The 22,117-nt window shown below is 41.7% G+C and overlaps 2 protein-coding genes and 1 long non-coding RNA gene across 4 annotated transcripts; 1 reads left to right on the forward strand and 2 right to left on the reverse strand.

Annotated features, from left to right (window-relative positions):
• Positions 1–244: 244 nt before the first annotated feature.
• LOC117753446 (FERM domain-containing protein 6-like) lies at positions 245–3,875 on the reverse strand. Of its 2 annotated transcripts, XM_034571530.1 has the most exons (13): positions 3,724–3,875; positions 3,186–3,276; positions 2,891–2,970; positions 2,689–2,747; positions 2,375–2,579; positions 2,128–2,283; positions 1,684–1,749; positions 1,484–1,552; positions 1,199–1,373; positions 794–970; positions 532–660; positions 409–431; positions 245–321 (listed from the first exon to the last, which is right to left on the reverse strand). In XM_034571530.1, the coding sequence occupies exons 1-12, from the start codon at positions 3,793–3,795 to the stop codon at positions 409–411; spliced, it is 1,302 nt and encodes a 433-aa protein (XP_034427421.1). In that variant the 5' UTR covers positions 3,796–3,875; the 3' UTR covers positions 245–321. The 2 variants fall into 2 exon arrangements, with proteins under 2 accessions (XP_034427421.1, XP_034427420.1); XM_034571529.1 differs by having other exon boundaries at positions 287–431.
• On the forward strand, positions 1,370–2,958 carry LOC117753452. Its single transcript, XR_004612245.1, has 3 exons — positions 1,370–1,443; positions 2,122–2,256; positions 2,453–2,958. It is a non-coding gene; the product is annotated as an uncharacterized LOC117753452 (long non-coding RNA).
• Positions 3,876–6,030: 2,155 nt separating the features above from the next.
• On the reverse strand, positions 6,031–21,796 carry gpam (glycerol-3-phosphate acyltransferase, mitochondrial). The gene is given in 26 exon segments (XM_034571527.1): positions 6,031–8,009; positions 8,138–8,196; positions 8,419–8,608; positions 8,737–8,874; positions 8,994–9,071; positions 9,473–9,627; positions 9,793–9,901; positions 9,903–9,932; positions 9,934–9,954; positions 9,956–10,063; positions 10,424–10,494; positions 11,419–11,458; positions 11,461–11,533; positions 12,516–12,601; positions 12,738–12,851; positions 13,059–13,271; positions 14,167–14,266; positions 14,465–14,583; positions 14,585–14,602; positions 14,728–14,827; positions 14,975–15,124; positions 15,258–15,371; positions 16,339–16,412; positions 17,519–17,638; positions 17,770–17,905; positions 21,575–21,796. Coding segments are annotated over 25 exon segments (2,481 nt in total). The 5' UTR covers positions 17,854–17,905; positions 21,575–21,796; the 3' UTR covers positions 6,031–7,892.
• Positions 21,797–22,117: the final 321 nt, after the last annotated feature.

A 22,117-nucleotide genomic window follows, 5' to 3' on the forward strand; every position in this document is an offset into this window, starting at 1 on the left:
TCTCATGGCTGCTTTCAGTTTTACTCTCTTTATTAATTGTGGAAAATTAACAAACTGTAAAACAATCGTACACAACATTTACAAACTGTGTATAATGTAGAATTTACACTATACAATACTACATAAGACATATAGATGTTCATATAGTAATACAAAGAATAAACTTTATTTATATAGCACTTTTTGAGTTTACAAAGAGAAACATCAATGTGACAAGGATGATGTGATGTTTCCTTTTAAGACCAGTTTAAGTCAGTTTCTCCTCTGGCTGCACATGAGTCCACAGAAGCTCGTTCATCATCAGCTCCTCCTCCTCAGAACCTGCAAAACATCAGACACAAAAACACACCGAAAACTTTGATGATGGACTGAAACAATCAGTCAGAGAGAGATCAGCAGTTTCCTCACCTACTTCATTTCCATGGTGATGGCTGATGAGAGAAGACATAAGATTATGTGAGATGCATGAAGTGATAAACACGATCAAAATGATTTTAGATGTATTCAATGTGTTTGTTTTATTGGACTAACCTTCCCAAGAGGAAGGGAACACTACGGCTCCATCGACAGACGCACCGCGGATCAGCTCAGCCAGCCAGGACACCTCCGCTGGGTCATCAACAAAAACCTCCTCTGGTTCATCGACGCACAACTCAACCTCTGCCACAGTCAACACAAACGCAACCATAACTTAAGCTGCAGTTACTGTTCAATCTAATCCCAAGAAAACAAAATGCTGAGCAGCTGAATAACATGTTGGTACATTGGAACATATTTTCTCCTCTGAGGTGACCTGTGAAAGACTCTTCATCTTCCTCCGCCTCCTCTTCCTCCTCCTCTTTGGACCAGGCCGTGCTTGTTCCCGCTGCAGCACTGCAGTCAGACATGGAGGACGTGAGGTTGTCGGTTTGAAGCCGCTTTCTCAGGCCTGCTGTGTCACAGATGTAGGCCTCTTTGTAGAAGTGACTGGCTGCACATATAGACCCAGACATTGAAAAAGAGAAAGGAAAAATGCACCTTTGAATTATGATTATGTCAGAAAAATTGTAATTGTGATGAGTCTGAAATAGTGACAATGATTTTGTTGCGTTTGCAGTAATTTATATTGCAACCGCTTGGCCTTGAATATGAAGGCTGTCCCATTAAGGACATGTACCACAAACAGAAGTCCCTGAGTTTGTAGGATTCATCCACTGACCCTCCATGTCCTCCAGCTGCTGGATGTAGCTGACTGCGTCTCTGGTGTCAATGTGCAGCCGGTGACTGTCGGTGAGGTGCCTCAGGACGTGTTTGGAGTGGAAGGCAGAGTGAGTGTAATACACCAGCTCAGGGAGACACAGAGACCCGACGGCAGCGACTTCAAACCGTCTTCCCTGAGAGCAAGAAAAAAGGAAAGGCTCAAAAACTATGTCGAGGTGGAGGTGATGTTCCAAATACGTTTATGTAAGTTTAGGTATGTATATTGTGTTTTAAGGGCCACTACCTGGAAAGTGAAGCGGTCGATGTTGGTCCAAGAAAGATCGTACAACAGACACAGTTTCCCTTCCACCTCCTTCAGAAAAAAAATCTAATCAGTTCACAATTATTAAATAATCCAACTCACAAGTAAATTGTTTCAGAAAGTAAAGATGTTTCTTTACATTCACAAGTCAAAACAAGTCAAAGCCATTGAGGAGGACCCACCTCATAAATATGGACTCCTTTCACCACCACCCCAAGAAGGATTGAACTTCTCTGCTCTCTTTTATTCTGAAGAGATTGAAGAACATGAGCAATTTATAACAGATGCTGCAGCAGAGAATAGGAACTTCAGTTAACTATGCACAAAAATTAATTAAAAACTAAAGATTAGAGATAAGAGACTATATTAGAGAAGTAAGCAGCTTGACCAAGGGATAATCAGTGTGGTATTATCTCTATTAATCTTCAGGTATAAGTTGCTCCAAATTCACACCAACAGTGTCTTCGATCCTGTATTTTGATTAATGTACAGACGTCTGAAACTGAAACACATCCTCCCAACCCTCTGATATGATGTTGTGTGTCTGCTTCTTTACAGGTTAAAGGTTTCTGGTGTTTTCCTCCTCTCTGAATTGAATCACTGACTGTGTCTGGGTTCAGTCAGACCTGTCTCATCCTGTAGAAGGTGACCGGTCCGTCCTGCAGGCTGCCGGCCTCTTTGATAAACTGCAGCATGGCCTGGCTGCGTGTCACACCTCTCAGGTCGCTGTGCAACGCAGGGCCGTGCTGGAGCAGGTAGTCTCGCCCTCGACGTTTAATCAGCTGAGCACAAAAGAATTTAGTCACATCCACACAAAATAAATTATGATTTCAAAGGTTGTGGTCACACTTCATTTGTAAGTCTATTTTTTACCCAGGAGGGGAAGTAATCTTCAGGAAGGAAGTAACATCTTTCCTCCTCCTCTTCTTCATTCCCATCTCTCCGCTCCAGATCTCCAACTTCAGCCTGAAGAGCAGAAGCTGCGAGCTGGAAGAACAGAGCTTCCTGCTGGCGGCTCTGTGAGCGCAGCACCTTCTGCCTCAGCTCAGTGTAGTAGAGCTGCTGCACTTTGCTGCTCCTGAAACGACCAATCAGGGTACTCAAATCACAAATGTCAATTCTGTTATGTGGAAGTCTGGGAGCTTTATAATTGTTCAGAAAATGATGCTGATGAGAGACCAACTTACAATATCAGCTGCCCATTCTCTATATAATACTGCACCCTCAGAAATACGATGAAGGGGACCTGAGAATGTTCAGAACAGAGTCAAAGAGGAATATCTCATTTAAATGCTTATTTAGGTGGAGTTAAGATTGGAAGACACAAAGAAAAATCATGCAACAAAGACCTGATTTTCATTAAATTGTATGAAAACAATTAAAACTCACTGTTATTGAGCTTCTGTTCCATCTTTTGCCAAAGTACTTGCTCAACTTCAGGCCCAAATCAAGAAAGAGATATTCATTATCTATGGAAAGCAAATAAGGCATCAAGTCCAATGATTGTTTTGTGCACAGTTTATTAAATACATTTGAAACAATCAATGTCAAATAACTCCTACAGGCTAATGAGGAGTTACTGCCCCCTTCAGTGCGAGCATCCTCCCTACGCTGCAGCATTCCACAGTGAATGAAGTGAAAACATTTTCACACGACCTCCCGCGCATGTGACACTATCGCTGACCTCTGAGAACAGCCAGGCTGAAGATGTAGAGATCAGTGACGCCGAGCTGCTTCAAAACGCTGGTCAACACCTCCTGGGCTCTGGCTTTCACCTGGAAAACACCACAGTGACACACACTGTAATAATAAGGGTGACACAAGAGCTACGTGATAAAACGTTTGGTTAATTATTAGGTAATCCGACATGATGGAGATCCCTTGTTCAAATATATAAACAGCTTTTTTATTTTAAGGATTTTTCATTTCTTAAACCAGCACTTCAAAAATCAGACTTCTGTCATCAAGAAAACTTCAAGATCACATGATCACTTGACATTTTTCTGCCCAAAATATGTGGAAAAACATTTTCCAGTTTTTGCATAAGAATAATTCACTTTGAGCAAAGCCATATGCAACTAAATTAAATGCCAATGTCTCAACACTGGCAGTGAAGAAAAGCCTTTAAGTGGTTGAGATATATAAACTTATTTAATTCCAAGTGATGCATTGGGATGAAAGAGAATAAAACAAACCAATAAACAGACTTCGAAACGACTCACTGTGACGGTACAGTCCAGGTGCTGCTTGTTGGGCAGAAGGATGCACACTCGTCGCTTCTGTTTCGTCCTCATTGTCACAGGAGCTTCTGTTGGTCTCAGTCCTGCTTATATCCCCCCCTCCTGTCCTTCAGTGGGATAAACACACACATCAGCCCGCCCTCCGCAGCCTGACATGTTCTGACACAAATCGAACAGTGCATAGTAATGCTATAAACAAAGTTAATCTGTGAAGTTTAGAGCTGAAGCAATTACTTGGCAGTAAGATTGATTATCAATTAATATTTTTTTTCCAAGCACAAATACCACATTCAACACTCTCTGGTGTCAGTTTTTAAAATGTGAGCATTTGCCGCTCTTCTGTCGTAAAATATACAGCATGAGAATATAAAGCGTACGTTGGAAAAGTTGTGGGCACTTTAGATTCATCATCTAATACCATCAGGGTCTGATCGCTGTAAGATTTTATTCTGCAGCAGGACAACAAGCTCAGAGAATAATTATGGGAAGTTCACTATCAAATTCGTACCTTAAAAATGTGTGAGCAGATACACTGAGGAGAACGCACGTTTTATAAAGTTAACTGATTAAAAACAAAAAATAACTATTCACGTGACCCTCACTTTAATTTTTGTGCCTAAAAGCTTTGCACAGAACATTAAACATACAATATTGGGTTTTGGAATAATGCACCTTTGCCTCAATTTTACCTTTAAAAGCACATTTATTTGAAATACAACTCCAGCTCCTTAATCATTAGGTTACTGGAACACCCCATAATTAAGCAATGTTCAGGAAAAAAATTAAACAATCCACAGAATGATAGTGGACAGTAAAAAGTGTGGTGTCCTGGTGCTGCTTCAAAACAGACAAACCTAAACCATACTGAAACATTTACTGTCCCACCCCCCCAAAGATAAAACAACAGACAAGAGACCATTGTTAATCTATCATTAATTTATTCAAAAACCATATAGAATAATGCCAATTGTGCTATGCTTTGAGGAAGCAAGAACAAAAAGAAAAGTGACATTTGTTTTTAGTAGCTGGTGATTCTTCTTTTAGTAACCACAGGTTCTCTGCACTTGTGTGTATATTTTTTCTTTTTAAGTTACAACCCACCTTTTTGAATTCTACATGAAAGAATCTTTTTAACATGCACAAAAAACACACAAAAAAAGGAAACAACCAAAGAAACACTACAGTGCATTAAAAAGGCACCTGCTCCCCAGATACAGGCATGATTTTTTTTAATTCTACAAAATTTGTACATAGTAGTTGCAGTGGGATGTTGTTAATGCAGCTTCAGTCTCAACAACCCCCACGAGCAGTTCATAAAAACTATATCATATCTGTACAGACTCTATGGAGTTTCCTACAATATCACACAAACCCTTCAGGGGACAGATGAGATACATTCAAGAGGTAACACATTTTTTTAGCTTCTACACAAACACCTATTATGCTCTTCAACATAATTCACACACTAGACTGTAAAATACAATTCCCAGATTAAGTGGAGTTCACATTGAAGAGTCGATGATTAGAAGGCGACCAGAGGAAACATGCAGTACAGTCCGTTTAGTGGTTTTGTCCTGGCGGTGGCGTCCCCTCAGTGTGTGTGTCGGGGGGGTGGGACGTTACAGATTGTGGGCTCAGAGAAGCTTTACATGTCAGAGAGTTTCAGCTGAGTCTCAGCATGGACACGGTTTATTTATGTACTCTGATCACATTCCCACTTAAATCACATACTTTTCTCTTCTTCCACATGCTACCGGTGTAATTTATCAATCTGCAAACAAGTACATATTTTTCTAATCGCAGGTTATTTCATACACAAATTCAAACTGCATGAAAATATGCAGTTTAACATTAAATATAGCTGTAAGCTGGGAAGATTTAAATTAATTTTACAACTCTTTTGGTATAAATATTAATTTAAATGTAATCAGACACCCAATTCTTCTTATTTTCATTTTATTGCCCAGACAGATGGAGAATGTTGAATTCTAACATTCACAATGTCTTCACATTGAGATTTGGGTCAGTAGTACCTAGACTTGTGACGATGATTCGTCAGACTTCCTCCGACCTTCGAACACACGCCCTCCTCCCTTTCTTATCAGCTGCTGTCAGCCTTGCATGACACTCCTCCACCAACGAATATTAAACCTTTATGCTCAGGATTTAGAAGTTAACACATAAGACAAGAGTCCTGTTGTGTAACAGACTTATTTTTCAATATAACATAAAACTACTGCAGCGAAATGCACGGCTACTGTGCCGTGAGGTTCCACTGAAAAGTTTGACTTTGGTAGTTACCTCCGCCATGGAGGTTATGTTTTTGCTCCAGCCAGTTTATTTGTTTGTTTGTCAGCAGAAAGCCGCCAAAACTATTGCAAAAACTTAAAAAGGAAGGATGGGACACGGGCCAAGAAAAGAATCCATTCAATTTGGGGCAGATCTGGACAAAACAGCAGATCCAGGAATCTTTTTCCTCTTTCTTTTACCAAGCGAGCTACTGAATACAATGTTTTTTTATCATTACATATTTTGGGGGACTGATATCTATGAGTGTGAGTAATTTGGTGCAGCTTGATATAGTTTAAGGGGACTTGGCGGAGGTATACGCTCGAGTATTCTTGTTTAGGTGTGTTTTTAATTTTCATCAACGCCTTTTTAATCCCAGCATGCCTGACACAATTCTTTCTGACATGCATTTTAGAAAAAAAAAGGAAAAAACTTAAATCATCAGAATCTACTTACAAATAGTTTTAAGTTTAACTATATATTTTACAATATAAATTTGAGAAAGTAGAACAAACGTGCTGAACATCTGAAAATAAACTGTTGAGGAAATTGTTTGTTTTTACTGCTTCTCACAGCAGACTGTGTTAAAAAGTAAACAACTCAAAGTACAGTACAACGACAACACTATCACATTCTCACTAATGACTAACTCTCAAAGACCTGACCTATTGTTCAAACGGGCACTTACAATTGTCTGAGTGAGATTGCTCTCTCGGCAGAAGTCCGTCCCTGAAAATCACGACCAAAGAGTTTCTGAGCTGCGGTTCAATGCAAGTGGATGTGATGGCTGGTATCAAGTATTTTAAGAGCTGTGTGATGTAACATTCATTGAAAAGTGAAAGGAAATGTGTTGCACAAACACAAAGATCATTCGTCATCAAAACTCAAGATGAAATGTGGAACTGAATGCACTTAGATATTAGTTGGTTGAATGCACTTAAATATGGATACTCGTGATCTTAGGCTTCAACTACCCAGGACTTTGAACAGGTACATTTTGTATTTGCCCGAGTAAATTATTTGTAAATAGTTGAATTGGTTTTGTAGCTTATTGTTTTTGATATCTTAAACTGTGAAGAATGACTTAAATATACGTAGGATTAGATTTTTACAAATATTTTAGTGAATGGAAATTTGCATATGTTCGCATTTAGCAGGGATCCTATATCTCCCAGGGTTCAGCAAATCTCTCTATTTAAGTTCCCTATATTACTGAGAGTGCATGTATTTAAATGCACTATAAACAAGAGACATCTCTCTCTTGTGCCCTATGTACAGGAATTTACTTTCAAGACGTTATCGAACTACATTTTCTTTTCTACTGTATGATAGCGGAGTGCACTGCAGATAATACAGCTTTACAAACAAACAGAAAAGTTAACATAAAAACATCGTCGTTGTTGGTTACGTTCACTATTATTTTTATGCATATTTTGCTTGTTAACTTGTGTTGACGAAAGGCAGCTTGTTTTATTCAGATTGCTGTAAAAGTGTTTGTTTACTATCCTGCTGTATATTTTCTGATGGTTTAAAATTCTGATAGTATTAAAACCTCTTCACATCACTGGCAACGTTCACGAAGAGGCGGATCGTACCGAGACGTACCTCTTCTAAGTACCGACACATGTTGTGTTTCATCAGCTGCACAGTTCCAAGACAGGGAGTCACAGACAAACAGAAAAAAGGGAAGACTGGCTTCAAGTCTCTTCCAGCTAACGGCTAACAGTTAGCGGCTTTTGCGTGAAGGCACTTCCTGGTAAAGCGTTCCACAGAGTAGCACCTGGGATTGTTTTTGAAGTAACCAGTAGAAGCCCTTTAGTGGAAGGAGCCGGGGGTCTGAGCTGGGCCGGGAGGTGTCTTGGTCACAGCAGCGTGAACCCTAAGATGTACTGCAGGAGTTTGTTCCGATTGGCCTGAGGTAGAAAGGTGCTGCTCAGCTCCAGAGATGTCACCTTGTTCTCTCTTCTCTCCTTCAACACCTACACAGAAGGAGGAACAAGTTTAATCCAGCTGGAAGAACCTGAACGGAGCTTCACTAACACTAGTCAGGAAAAACACCAAACATGTAGCACATCTTAATTTGGCCTTTAAGTCCACACACACTTACCCCGAGCTCTTTGAATGTCCTCACTGTGTTTTTAACAAGGTAATGAGTTGCACTTTCACCTGAAATAGAAAAAAATATATTATAGACAGTCTAATATACTGTATTTACAAGTGCTCATTAATTAAATCACATTTGTAAATCAATTGGGAGCTAGTCTATTCATATTAAAGTGCATAGTGCCAGTCCTGTTACATCTTGTTTAAACTGTTAAAAGATAACACATAAAATACATAGGCAGTGGCTTTTACTTCACATAGGAGTAGAAAGTATTTCAGTGTTACCATAAGCAGCCACTCCTCTCTCTGTGCGTGTGAGCAGGTATCTGAAAAGCCTCTGGGTGTATTCGGACTCAGCCATGGGCTGACTCAGACTGTGGACAAAGATGGCAGCCCCACTGTACGCCTCCAGCACTGGGCTAAGCAGCCGCTGGAGGAAGACGAAGAAGTCCTGGTGCTCTGCGGAAACGCTCACCTGATTGATAGAAAGAAAAACAAACAGCGAAAGTCAGTGATTGGAGGCTGTAGATGCTGGACAGTGCAAGTTATTAATGTGCCATGGTGGTGATACAATTGGATTAAATTTGTATCTCCAATTCAGACCTTGAGGTAGCGATCTCTCTGCTCCTCTCCAAAGTCACTGTCCTCATCCTCCTCGTCACTTCTCCAGGACAGAGGCTCGGGAAACTTCTTGGACCAAGGTTCCTCTGTGGGGCTGGGGCTCAGCTCCTCCTGTTCCTCCTGACAAACACAAATACATGTTAAGACTATCTAGACCACTGAAACAGCACTTCCCAAGACGTTAACACTGACTCAACTTCCATCTAGTATAACAGTAATTTGTGCGTGTTTAAACTGACTTCTGCTACGTAGAGAACTCCATACTGGATCAGCCGGGTCACTGCATCATGGAAAACCTGGTAAATCGTCTGACAGGGCTGTGGTGAGGATGAGAGACAGGGGAACAGGGAGGAAAACATTTAGATTTACTATGTGTTAAAATGAACACAATTTTCTCAAATCCGATATCAAACAGTGAAACCTCTGGACCTAAGCTGCCAGCAAGTTATGAATAACTTTAATTTAAACAAATTTCCGAGACAAAACTACAAGAGTATTATCTCATGTGTCACCGTTATTTGCCAATTAACTATAACTAACACAATCCATCAGTGTGTTGAATGGGTTGGTCATATTTCAGTGTCTTCCATATAAGAAAGGTTTTTTATGATTCACTTACGACTGTGAATAAGGTTTTTCTTCCCCCTTTTAAATTTCTAACTTGACAGACTGATAATGTAGAGTTTGCATTGTCTACAAAAAAAAACGTGGAACTTACAGGTGCCACTGTCACCTCGTTGGTGAGGAAGTGGGAGAGCCCGGCAGCCTTGCGGATGAGTCTCTCCTGACTGAGAAGGAGGCTACAGGGACCACCGGACGGCTGATCCGACTCGGACTCGACCAGCTCTCGCTGCAGTGCCAGGATGCTACAGGCTGCAAAAATGAGGACAAGAGATTTTAGGAGGGAAACATTTTACCCGTCTAGCACAGGAAAGCCTAACGAGGACTTTTTAAGACTCATGAAGCTTGATGACAAAGATCAGTGATACACTAGAGTTAACACAGAACAAGAATTAACAACTTGCTGGCTTGACGTACCAATGATTGCATCAGGAATGAAGACGTGGAAAAGGCCGTTGCTGTAGAAGTTGAGCTCGAAAAGCGCAGGTACAGTTTGGCTGGGTGCGATCGTGAACTCGCCATTGCGAATTTGCGCTACTGGTCACGTTGACACAATTTTCCAAGGAGGTGGAGGGCGCGGCATGACCACGTCCTCCGAGTTCCCCGAAAAGCCCAGGTCAAAGTCCCGGGAGAGGATCTCCTCCTTCATGTTGAAGAAGTCTTCCACCAGCTTTGACAGCACCACCCCCTGGAGAGAAGAAAGAAAAACACATGCTCAAAAAATTTGAAAACAAAAACGTGGATAAACCACGATTTGGAACAACAAAGAACTACAACTGGCATAAGTTTGTTTTATGCAGCAGAAAAACTAATCTGTCAGCTTATTACATCGGTGTGCCTGCAGAGGGCAGAAGCTCACCACTAAAGTACAGAGGGGGTTCGTGCGCAGGCAGGAAGAGCGAGATCTCTTACTACCATGCAGGGGTAATGTGACATTTGGATCACCTTGGGGTAATTGAGGAAGCATGCAAAGAAGAAAAGAGAGAGGGGAATTTGGCAGGGATGGGGTTGTTCCAGGGGATAGAGGGAAATGAAGGCAACCACTTACCTGTCTGTGTCTGTACAGCAGCAGACAGGCCACGATGTGGGTAGACATGATTGCTGACGACTTATTAGCCGCTGTGAGGTAGACACAAAGACAAATTTATTAGCAACACACAACACAAAGATATTATCAAAAGCAGAGATGATTGCAACTGTCATGAAACTGGAAGGAAGATTGAGCTCCAATGTCAATCAATCATGATAAATACATGCAACTTTATTCGCAATTTGTTAATCAATCAATCAATCAATCAATCAATCAATCAATATGACAGATCCCATGTTCTTACAAATATTTTACACATCATATTAAAGAAAAATTTCTGCTCACCTGGTTTAAAAAACCGCAATCATATAAAATGTGTAATGAACTAGATAAGTTTTAGTTATGAGTACGAATAAAACACACGTGTGAGAGTGTGTGTGAGGACGAGGGGTTACTATTGGTCATCTTGAGTTTAGTTCACGTTTGGGGGGGGGTGTAAAACATTTGAGCACCGGTACTGCATTCCTCCCCTCTTCTGCCTCTCCTTTCCTCCCCTTCATCCCATTGGCTAAAACAACATGCCATCCAGCTGGGGACTCTGTGATTGGCTGAGGGCGGGGTGAAAAAAAAAATGCAGCTGAATTAGCTGGGGGGAACCGGTTTCTGTAGTGCTACCCTAGAGCAAAACGCCGGGAATGATGTGAAGTGAATGTACTGATGCAGCGTTGTGTTGGATTTCAATTAAAGGGAGGGGGTCTAATGGATAGCGTTTCATGAGAGCTGCTTTTGCTCCAGTTAGCAGGTTGCACCTTTATCACTGGATGAGGAGGAGAGGCCCGGTCCTTAGACGTGATGGGTGCAGTGCCTCCTAAAGCACGAACCATGGGCTAAATTTGGCATCCTGGTGTGTTTATGACGATTCATGACCTCTGATCATTTACAAATATTATAGACAGTCAGCTTCATATTCAGGAATAATAATATCACAAGCTGTGTTATTGTGGATTTCTTACTGAAGAGGAAGTGCTTGGCCAGGTTGTTAATAAGTTGCCGGTCATTAAGATGTCATCGGGCAGCTCTCTGTTCATCTGCTGCTCCTCCTGCCCCTGGAACAGCTGAGCATCAGGCCTGAAAGAATAATGGTAGCAAAAAACAGGTTGACAACGATTTTTGTATTTCTGATTGATTATGGTACAAAGATTTCAAAAAAAAAAGGTATAGCCCTATGGCAGCTCATTTAACTCAGTTTCATTCTCTCTTGTTTAACAAGGGGTTATAAAATAAACTGCGGAAAGCTTGGATCATATTGAAAACTACCATAAACACTACGGTAAATTACTTGATGACCACGTATATACAATGTTTAATTCATAGTTTAGACTGAGACTGCAAAAACCTTGATTAGTGTTTTTAAATAAACAAAGCGAAGAAACAGATTCCTTGCAAAATGTAATTATTATTTTATCATTAATCTCCTCTTTGTTTCCTGGCTAATTGGGATGGGACAATGCTGTCTATGTGGATGCAATATTTGACAGAGTCAGAGTTGCTATGAATGGACACAACTATCAGCATACACTTCTACTCATCATGGGATAATGTGTACCAATAATTCAGTTACTGACTGTGGGTCAGGGAAGGTTAGACGTTTGAAGAACAGAGTTAAAACTGACAGTATATGAGTTGGATCTATGTCAACACAGTGAAGAGGACATACTTAGTATGACAGGATTGTGGTGGCATCTATGTCACTTCTTTAGAAGGTAAACAGCTATAATGTGTGAAAGGGAACCACAGCAAGAAAGCAAGTATGGAAAGCGTATCAATCAAGATGAGAAACAGAGGGGAAAATAGCTGGGGTGACTGACATTATATAACAAAAGCTTTTTATTACGAGGGGACAGCGCTGAACTCAAGTGACGCATTCCGATCAACTCGAGTGCTGAGCTCAGATGTCAGAAAACAGACCCTGCTGCGAAGAAGCAGGAGGGAGAAGTCAAGTGTGGAGACGAGGGGTCATAATGTTACAGGTGGGACTGTGGGACTCCTCTTAGAGCATGAACACTGGGTGGATACAGATTTCAGCGGTTTGGAGTGTGGCTACACTTACTGTGCAGAAATAATGATGGGCATCAAGGTGTGTTCCAGGGACTCTGGGGCTGGAATATGGCGGTTTCTCTGGGTACCCAGGTATTCCTTTATTTGACACACAAAAGGATAATTAAGAAAAATCCTTATGACACCAATAACACAGCTTTTCATTATCTAGAAATAAATGCGGCAATGATAAAAGTATTTATATTTGTTAAAAGCTGAACCTGCAATCAATCACCTTCAAAGAGAACGGCTGGTTGAAGTCAACCCGCACACAGCCGTAGTTCTTCCTCAGCATCCGGAACACTCCACACGCTATTCCCCACAAGCTCTCATTCTTCTTGGGCTTTCCCTGCAGGCATCGACGAGTTCAGACAGGAGCAGTTCAAACTTTGAAAAACTCTGTCTCAAAACAAAACGCTCTTGACACATCTTTATTTTCCCAGATTTCCCCCCTAACTCACAATTCCAAAAGCCATATAAAATTAATTTATGGTGAGTGTGTTTTTTAACGACTTAGTAAAACCTTAGAAATAACTGTAACCATCCAGGCACTTACCAGCTGCTCACTATTGTAGTTGCCCTCAAGGATGCGGTCGTAGGAGATCCCAACCGGCACCACCAGTACGTCAGGTATGGACCCACTCCACAGTGCATCTACCACAAGGGACAGCATGCCTGCACGTGCTGTGGACGGCTTACCGCTGCGAGAGCGTGTACCCTCCAGGTAGACCTCCAAAAACTGCTGCTGACGCAACAACTCCTCCGTGTACTGAAGGAAGATGGATGAAACGTGCAAGTGAGAAGGGTGGGATGACGTTGAATGAGAAATGGTGGCACTGACTAAATGTTAGAAGTGAGACAAATGGCCAAACACTCGGGGCGTAAAGGACAATTTGTGCAAAAACCTTCTGTACAGAGACACAACATTGACTCCATTACAAGTTGGAGGTAAAGCAAAATAAAAGCTATGCAGCTGTTGTATATCCAAGTTAAAAATGAGTGGAGGTCAACAGCTTGACCCACCCCCCACCCTCCTTGTCATCAACACATTGCAGGAACTGAGCATGTGCCAAAGAAGCCATGTTGTGCATCGGTCTCCTGTGCACAGTATGTACACAGCTGTCTCTCGCCATGTAGAAACTTTTTAGAGCAGAGGCTTTTTCCTGAAATAGACTCTAGGCTGTGGCATTTGGAATAAGCTAGGAAGAGGACTGATATCCAGGTTTAGCTTGCACTGGAGCAACCAGAGTTTGAGCTGCACATGCCTTTTTTATTGCCTGTGCTTCTGGCTGAGGAGAAGTTTGCCTAATTACATTTCTGTACACAGGGATGCCAGGGATGCCAGCTTATAATGACTTAACATTGTTAGTAACAGTAATCGTGGGATCATGAATCTGGATCGTTCCGGTAACTCAGCAGAGCAAGTGAAAAAGAGCAGCATATTTCCGCCAAATAAGTAAGAGTAAGAGTGGAAAACCTATAAATCAAGACGAGAAGCAGAAAATAATAGGAGATAAAAGCTTTTAACTCGCCCTGTTCATCAGTAAAGAATAAGAGCAGAAAAGAGTAAAGACAACCAGAAGTTACATGAATTAAAAAAAGTAAATTGAAGAACTATATGTTTACCCAAACTTGTATTAGATAAATAGACTCTTGGGACTTACTGCATTTAGGAGTGATCTGTACAAAATGTCTTTCTTTCCATCTCCCGTCTCCTCCATTCTCCGCCGGATGAAGAATCCTCCCAGTTTACGGATCAGAGTGCTGGGGAAAAAATATATATATTTTTTCCTCTCCTGTATCCTGTCACAGTTTAATACTTCCACTGCCCTAAGGAGGAATTCCTCCTGTCTTCGTTTTAATTCTGTTCTGTACGATTTGAGGCAGGTTAGAAAAAACAAGGTTTATATTCCCTTAATATCGCAATATAAAATCAGACACCAGGCTTCATGGGTCTTTTACCTGAGGATGGGGATGCTCAGGTTGTTTCCTGCTGCTATATGTGGAGCTTTGATGTTGTGACAGAACAGGATCAAGGTGATGAGCAGGTAGTCGATGTGGGATTTGTGAACAGGGAGGAAGGACCATGGGCACATTTTGCTGGAACGATAAAGAAACATGATTTTTTACATGAAAACAGACCATTTCTCATTGTGGACAGAACTTATACAGACAATGGATATGTGAGAGAAAATCCAACTTCATATACAATCATTACTACTAACCTCTGTAGCAGCTTTCTTGACCATTTCCAGCTGACCTTTGTGGATCTGTATGCTCCAGAAGAAACCATTGAATAGCCTCAGGAGAACCCAGCCTGTCAGCCTGAACGAAGTGAAGATGTAGAAGAGAGTTCAACATTCCGCAGTAATGTGAATTTGACTGCAGTCCAATCAATGACTGTACTCTGTGGTTAAGGTGTTGCAATACTCATCGGAGTAGCTGAGGGGAAGATTTCTGTTGTAGATGTACCTGATGAAGGCTGGTGAAACGTTGGCCACCATCTCCTGGAGGAAGGCCCTGGCTTTCTGCTTCACTTTGCTAACAGCTTTAGGCTCCTGCCCAGGTTGGCTCGCTGCAGCCTCCAATTCTGTGGCTACCTGCACGATCGCAGTCTCCACCCTGGAATCACAAGAAGCAGAGCTCAAATATAAGGCTGCATCTTCTAGACTACAAGCACTCCCAATAGGGTTTTATTCCAAGAAACGGCTACCGCATAGACTCATTATACTTTAACATGTATGTTGACCCCTACCTGCTGTTGTTAAGCACATTGTCCACCACGTTCCTGGGGAACATGTCCTTGTTCACGTCTCTCTCCATCACAAACAACACATAACTCAGCCTGCGCGCCAACCAGCCCCGCTGTCTGCGAAACACAAACACACACCAGTGAATACAAAGGAAGATGTAAAGAAGAGTGTACATCCTGAAATAAACTGTGTGTAAACATACATAGCTTTGTGTAGAATAGTTGATTTAGAATCCGTAAACACACACACACACACATCTATTTGTCTCATGCACGCACACGCACACACACACACACACACACACACACACACACACTAACAGAGGGTCTAATTTAACAGCTCACAATTGACCATTAGCCTGTTAAAAACCAAACTGAGTATTTGATTACATAGATTTCCTGGTAATTTAACACATTTTCTGGAGCCAGTGAGTAGCTCGAACTGACATATCCATTACATGCAGCCTTCACGACAATGACGGTGGCTGTGTTAAGGTCAGTTCACATAATACGGAGAAAATTCACAATACTAACTTATCCATTATGAGTTCAGCCCATCCTGATTCTGGGATGTTTCAGTTTATATGCAAATACAAAACAATAAAAAACTAGATTCCCCTTGCAATTTGGTGCACAATGACGAATACAGTACTTGGAAAAGAAAAAAGCAAGATGTTTAAATTCAAACCAATCTCATGTTTTTATAGTTTTGGAGTTGAGGTATTGAAGTATTAAAGTTGAAGTATTTTGTATTTTGCCTGTTAAGCTCCGGCAGTGGATGCATGCGTCCGGTGTCCACTGACAAAAACTCTTTAAATTATTCATCTCTCTACCTTTCCACTGTTCCACAGATCAGTTCACCTGACTTATATGCAGGTTGTTGGGAAGACCAGTGTCTGTAATGTATTCACTGTACTATACAGGAGGAGCTTCACCTCTTGCTCTTGCTGCAGAGGGACAATTAAGGGGCCATCCGACCCGAAGACAACAAGCAAAAGGCCAACCAGCTGGTCATCAAGTTCATGATGCAAAATACACTTGAAAGGAAGTGATACTATAACAGCGTTGATTTAGTTTCCTTTACCTTGTGTGGGTCTCATTGATGTAGATGACATTACGCAATCCCAGAGATGGAATACTCGGGTTGAACAGCTTCTCCTGTGACAGAACCGAGAGTGATTACAAATAAAACAGATGCTTGAAGTGTCAACGAAGCTTCAGTGAATTAACTTAATGAATGACTACTGGCATATTCAATCTGATTTATTTGTCTTGGAAGAGTACATGGCTCATTATACAGTTTAACAACCTGGGACCATTGATGGAACTACTTGGGAAGTCTCATGAAGTCTGGTCTGATTTTGCTTGTTATATTGATATACAGTAATTATTTTGCTCACCATGATATGTCCTCTGAGCATATGGATATTATGGAAACAACCAAACAGATTAAAATATAGAAAAATGTGATACTAAGCTTAGGGCAGTTTGGAGTAATAATAGAAAAGTGTTAGGATAGGCAAACGCACACACATCGTAAAAAAAAAAATAATCAATAATAATTTAAAAAAAGAAATCCAATTAAGAAAGTATACAAATAAATATGTACCAACCAGTGGTAAGAATACCAATGCAAAAATGCAAATGAGGACTCAGTGTCCTCCAGTGCCAATTCTGTCTCATCTGCCACTATTTAAAAGCTTTATAGACACGGGGGTTTATTCATTTCTAAATTGCTTCAATCTTCTGCAAGGGACTTTAAACCTCCTACCAGAATATGGGATGTGTCATTAACAATCTTATTGGCTTGTCCTAGAGCTGCCTGTTCATAAACATTCTGTAGGGATCTGTGCTCTTTAATGCCGGTAATGTTTGGTTTTCAACTGCACAGAGAAGTTACCAAACCAAGCTGTGATACTGTGCCGGATTTAGCTCTCTAGGACTTCCTGATGAAAAGGAAGTCCTAGTTTGCATTTTTTTTTTCGTCAGCACCATGCACTCTCAAACAGCATAAACAAAATGTATTGAACATTCCCCAGGTAATGAGTCAAAAAACACTTCCATACAATCAATTAATTAAGTATGAAGACTATCGTGTCTGTTAAGTCTATGTGTGCATTCTAATTACTCTGCACTCCACTACACTGCATATTAATCCCTTTTTTCTCAGTCATAAAAATTCACACCAAACAATAAACTGAACCTGACCAGAGTCGAGAAAATGAATTGACGTTGGGAGTTAATTATCTGTGGTGTAACATTACCCAGCTCTGTGGTGTACAGGAGTGACAGCAGCGGCCGACAAATGGCCTCTTTCTGTTCAGCAGGCCCTCCTTCCACGTGCTGGTAACACAGCGCAGGACCGAGGGGCTGGTACTGCGGTCCTAGAAACACAAAATCATTAAGGATATTCTATGTATCATTTACAATACGGGGGCTAGGTTCAACACCTAATCTGATGAGATGTTCAAAGCTTATCCTGTGATGGTGCTAAGAAGATAAATCTGGGGCTTACTGAGTCATCGTTGGGATGCTTCCAGCGGTTGCACCACTGCTCTCCATTGTTGACCTGCAGCAACAAGCCATCTGACAGCTCCATGTTCTCCGCTGTCTTTGCTCTCCCTCCAGGTCACACAGCACTAGCTGGCAAGCTGGTGAACACACAGGGATATCATGAGGTTACATTTGACATCATTGTAATACAGACTTCACTCCAGGCAATCTTCAAGTTTAATATTTTATGCAAGAGTACAGATTTTTGTGTGGCACCAAATTTCAGTTAGTTTTTATTTCAAACCGACCAGATTAATTTAGACCTAAAGTGAATGAAGAGCGTTCAATTTCTAGAGTACTTTTGAAATTTGCAAATTAACTACACCTCCTATGAGCCTTAGTCATAAGTGCTGTTTGAACCTAATTTAATTTTGAGAAAAATTTGCATTTAGCAATTTAGATTTCAGAAAGTCTTAATTGTATTGAACATGCAGCTCTCCAAAAGCTCCGACCTCTGCTGCCAGATGCCACCAGCCTCATTTCATCAATAAATTCAGAGAAACATCCAGGAGCTAAAAAGAAATGTGGCTCCCTCCCACACGATGCATCACCCTGCGAGTATGAGGTGGCTACAGTTGGACCCAATTTTCCACATAGGTGAGGGTGACATTGTTAACCCACGCATCCCCACACACACTGTGGATGGAATTTACAGGCGGGTCTGAGTGCTTCAAATAACCGACAATGATTCGCAGCAGAAAGTATCATACGTTACACACCCCCAACACCTCAGCGACCTTTGTGACACACCGGGTGACAGCTGCCTGTTATGCAACTCGACTCAACCTTCGAGTCCCTCCAGCACATCATTCATTCAAGTCTTTATTTGTGTCACACATCTGTGAGCGAGTCATAAATGCCAGAATGCAACACTTCACAATAGGGTCAAAGACTATTTTTCCCCATTTAAGTTCATGTCGCATAATTTATTTATTCGTAGTTTTTTCTGTGGTGACATTCTGAAGATTAAAAACACTGTAAAATACAACTTTAGGATATTATGTGACCACACAAACAGCACACATGTTGTCCTACAGTATGCTGCTGATTGTCCTGCTAAGCCCTTGTTAAGCTGGAGGTGTGCAGCATCTGGGCCCCAAATACCTACAAACACAATAAAACACTCTGACGTTGTTGTCAGTTGTTCCCCTGTCATTTTCTGTCTACTTCTAAGCAGGTGAATGATGTGGTCACTGCACTGGGAGACACACGCGGCTTTTGGTCCAACATAGAAACAGTCCCAGGGCTTTTGTCAAAAGACTTGTCTGAAGCCCAGTACATCAGTGACAACAAACCATAACCAACACATCCATATCTTTAACACAGCAACTGTAATGTGAACCTGTGAACTGTCTTGACACATCCTCTACATCACTGAATTCACAGGTTGCACAAAGGGAATCCTGGATCTTTCTTTTCAATCAGTATCTCAGGTTCTTTCTGAATAAATCTAATTGAGGTTTTCCAAAAATCAGGATAGGAGCATATCAGGTTGTTGGAAAGCAAAAAACATTCAAACTTCAGAGAACGTGTTTGACATGGTGTGAACATCAAATACTCACATTAAAAGAGCTTGATACACATGTAAGGAAATGAATGGAAAACCTGGTGAGCATTTAGTTGCTGTCATGTGGTGTAAAAGCAAGTGCTACAAACAAACTATTTGCACATCAATAACAAAATACAACGTGCAAGGCCGACGGCGACAAAGTCAAAGTGCAAAGAGTCAGCCAAGAGCACTCAAAACACTGCTGCCTTTGTCCCTCATTCATTGGTAAATAGGTTAGTGAGTCATTTTATGAATGAAGGCTCTCCTACCGAACATTGTACAATATGTGCAACTTGAGGGATGGTGCAACCTCATGTGTCTGCGAATAATAAGCTGAAGGGAGACGACAGACATGCATCCCTCTTGGGAAAAATGTTCCAGCAGGGAATGAATGCCTTTTGAACCATTGTCCTCTGGTGGTGTTGTGGTGGCAATAGGTGATATGCACACTGATTAGAAGGTTCAGAGGGGTGAATGACCGGGAGTACTCCACTCGATGGGGTGATTTAGTTAGAAATAATGAGCTGTTTGGGATTAGGTAACAGATGAAGGAAGTCTTGATAGAGCAATAAAGTTCCCATTGAAGTAAATAAACTGGCTCATGTAAAGTAATAAAATATGAATAAGAATAAATTGTGACTTTTCTAGTCTTCACATGAAATAAAATATGTGTGAAATCCATCTTATCACCGAGAGTCATATTGAATTTTAGGAGTATGTCAGCACAATCAGTATTACTTGTCTTTTTTTGGAGTGCATCATTATAACCTCTGAAGTTTGGGCAATATTGCCAAATAGCCCTTTGTCAGCTAGATAGCTGCTCTTTTTTTTTTTTTTTTTTTAGGAGTGCACCAATATTACTTCTGGAGCCCACAGAAAATATCCAATAATATAGTCTGCTGATGTAGGCTTGGCTCTTCTTTGCAGACATTTTATCGTGCTACTAACTTTACGATCAAGCAGGACAAACAAAGAAAAGAGAAGTAATAGAGCTGGGGGGGGGGGGGTCGATACGGCCAAAAATGACGTCAAGATAAAAATCAGTTGATGTGGATAATTGTCTCGATCAATGTCACTTTATCATTTATCTTAAGTTTAAAGACTGATTATTGCTCCTGAGTGGAAGGTTGTGATTTTAGACTCTTCTTGGTGGACAGAGAACGACAGACAGGTGATACAGGAACACATTTTACTACTGTGAGGTAGATCAAACGTGTGTTATACCTCCTCACTGTGCTAAACAATATATTGATATATATTGGACTTAAGTTAAATTTCTATTGATGAAAATTATATTGTGATAATTATTGATTTGTTGCCTAGTATCATTTGATTGCCCATAGCCCTGATAACAAAAATGGCCCAATCCACTATTAACCTAAATATGCTGGACAGAGAGCAGTAATCATTTTAAAAGCTGGCTCACTCTGACCCAGACGCTTTATATTTTCCTTTTTTAGACCAACACTAACACTCCTGTTCATACAGTTTCCAGGATTGGGTTAATCCGTGTCACACGCTGCAAGCTGTCTGCAACAAGCAGGTCAAGCAGACGTGTGTGTGTGTGTGTGTGCGTGTGTGTGTGTGTGTGTGTGTGTGTGTGTGTGAATGAGTGAGAGACAGATGGGCTGTGCAGATACAGTGTGGAGCAGGGGGGGGCAGACAACAATGGCCCAGGACGGACAGGCAGGGCAGGGCAGCCTGGTGTCTGGCCGGGCTGCAGAGGGGGGACACGCCGCTGTCAGGTCTGAATAAAGATGGATCATCCGAGTTATGGATGGATCCCGTTACCGCGGGGCTCGCGCTTAGCTGACCAACCACGTCTCCAGCACGTTGCACATGGCGTGCTGCCGACAAGGAGTCCATTTAACCCGGTGCACGCTCACGTGTCAGCGGCTAATTCCGCTTCTATCACGGGAGCAAACATAGCAAGTCAAGGTTAATAAAAACGTGCCGTCAGGGGTCCTTTAAACTCGCGGCTAATGCTGAGGTTAACCGGCTAACGCCACGTTAAACCGGTTAAATCCCCTTCAGTGGGGATAAAGCCGCTACCGGTGGCTAATGCTCCCCCCGGGGGCCGTCGAGCAGCTAACGTCGCGGGGCTCTTGTTGTTGTTTCCCGGACAATAAACCGCGGCGCCTCGGTGACAGTTACCGATGTGTTAGCGTTAGCCCGCTAGCCAGCCGGTGGTCTCCGGGGAGGGCGACACCACACTCACCTTCAATGTCGCGTTCCGCTGGCTCATATCTCACAAATGTCCCCGTTTGACTGAACCGCAGCCGGCAGCGTGGAGCTCCCCGGTGTGTCGGTCGCGTTCGCCCGGCTCTGCTCGGGAGGGACCGGCTCAGCTCCGGCAGATCAAGATGTGACGAGACGAAGAAGAAGAAGCAGCATCAGCCACCAAGCACACGGCGAGGGTGCAGTTCGGCCGGCGACCAGAGGGGGCAGCGTTCTGCGTGTTGTTTTTGCTTCATCAGCTGTGACGCCAGATTTATGTTCAGGGGTTGAACTGTTAGGATTAGAGCTCCAAGTTTACTTATATCATTCCAGACATAACAGCTTCAGATTTATTCATCCACTCCTACATTCATTCATTTATTTCTATTATTATTATTTTATATAAGTTTATTTAATTCATCGACCAAACAAAACAATTTAAAGGTTCAAGTGTGTAGAATTTAGTGGTGAAGTTGCATGTTGCAGCTGACAACCCCTCACCTCACCCTCCCCTTCCAAACATGAAGGAGAACCTGTGGTAACC

Source organism: Hippoglossus hippoglossus, chromosome 19, assembly GCF_009819705.1.
Source record: "Hippoglossus hippoglossus isolate fHipHip1 chromosome 19, fHipHip1.pri, whole genome shotgun sequence".
Taxonomy (NCBI): Eukaryota; Metazoa; Chordata; class Actinopteri; order Pleuronectiformes; family Pleuronectidae; genus Hippoglossus; species Hippoglossus hippoglossus.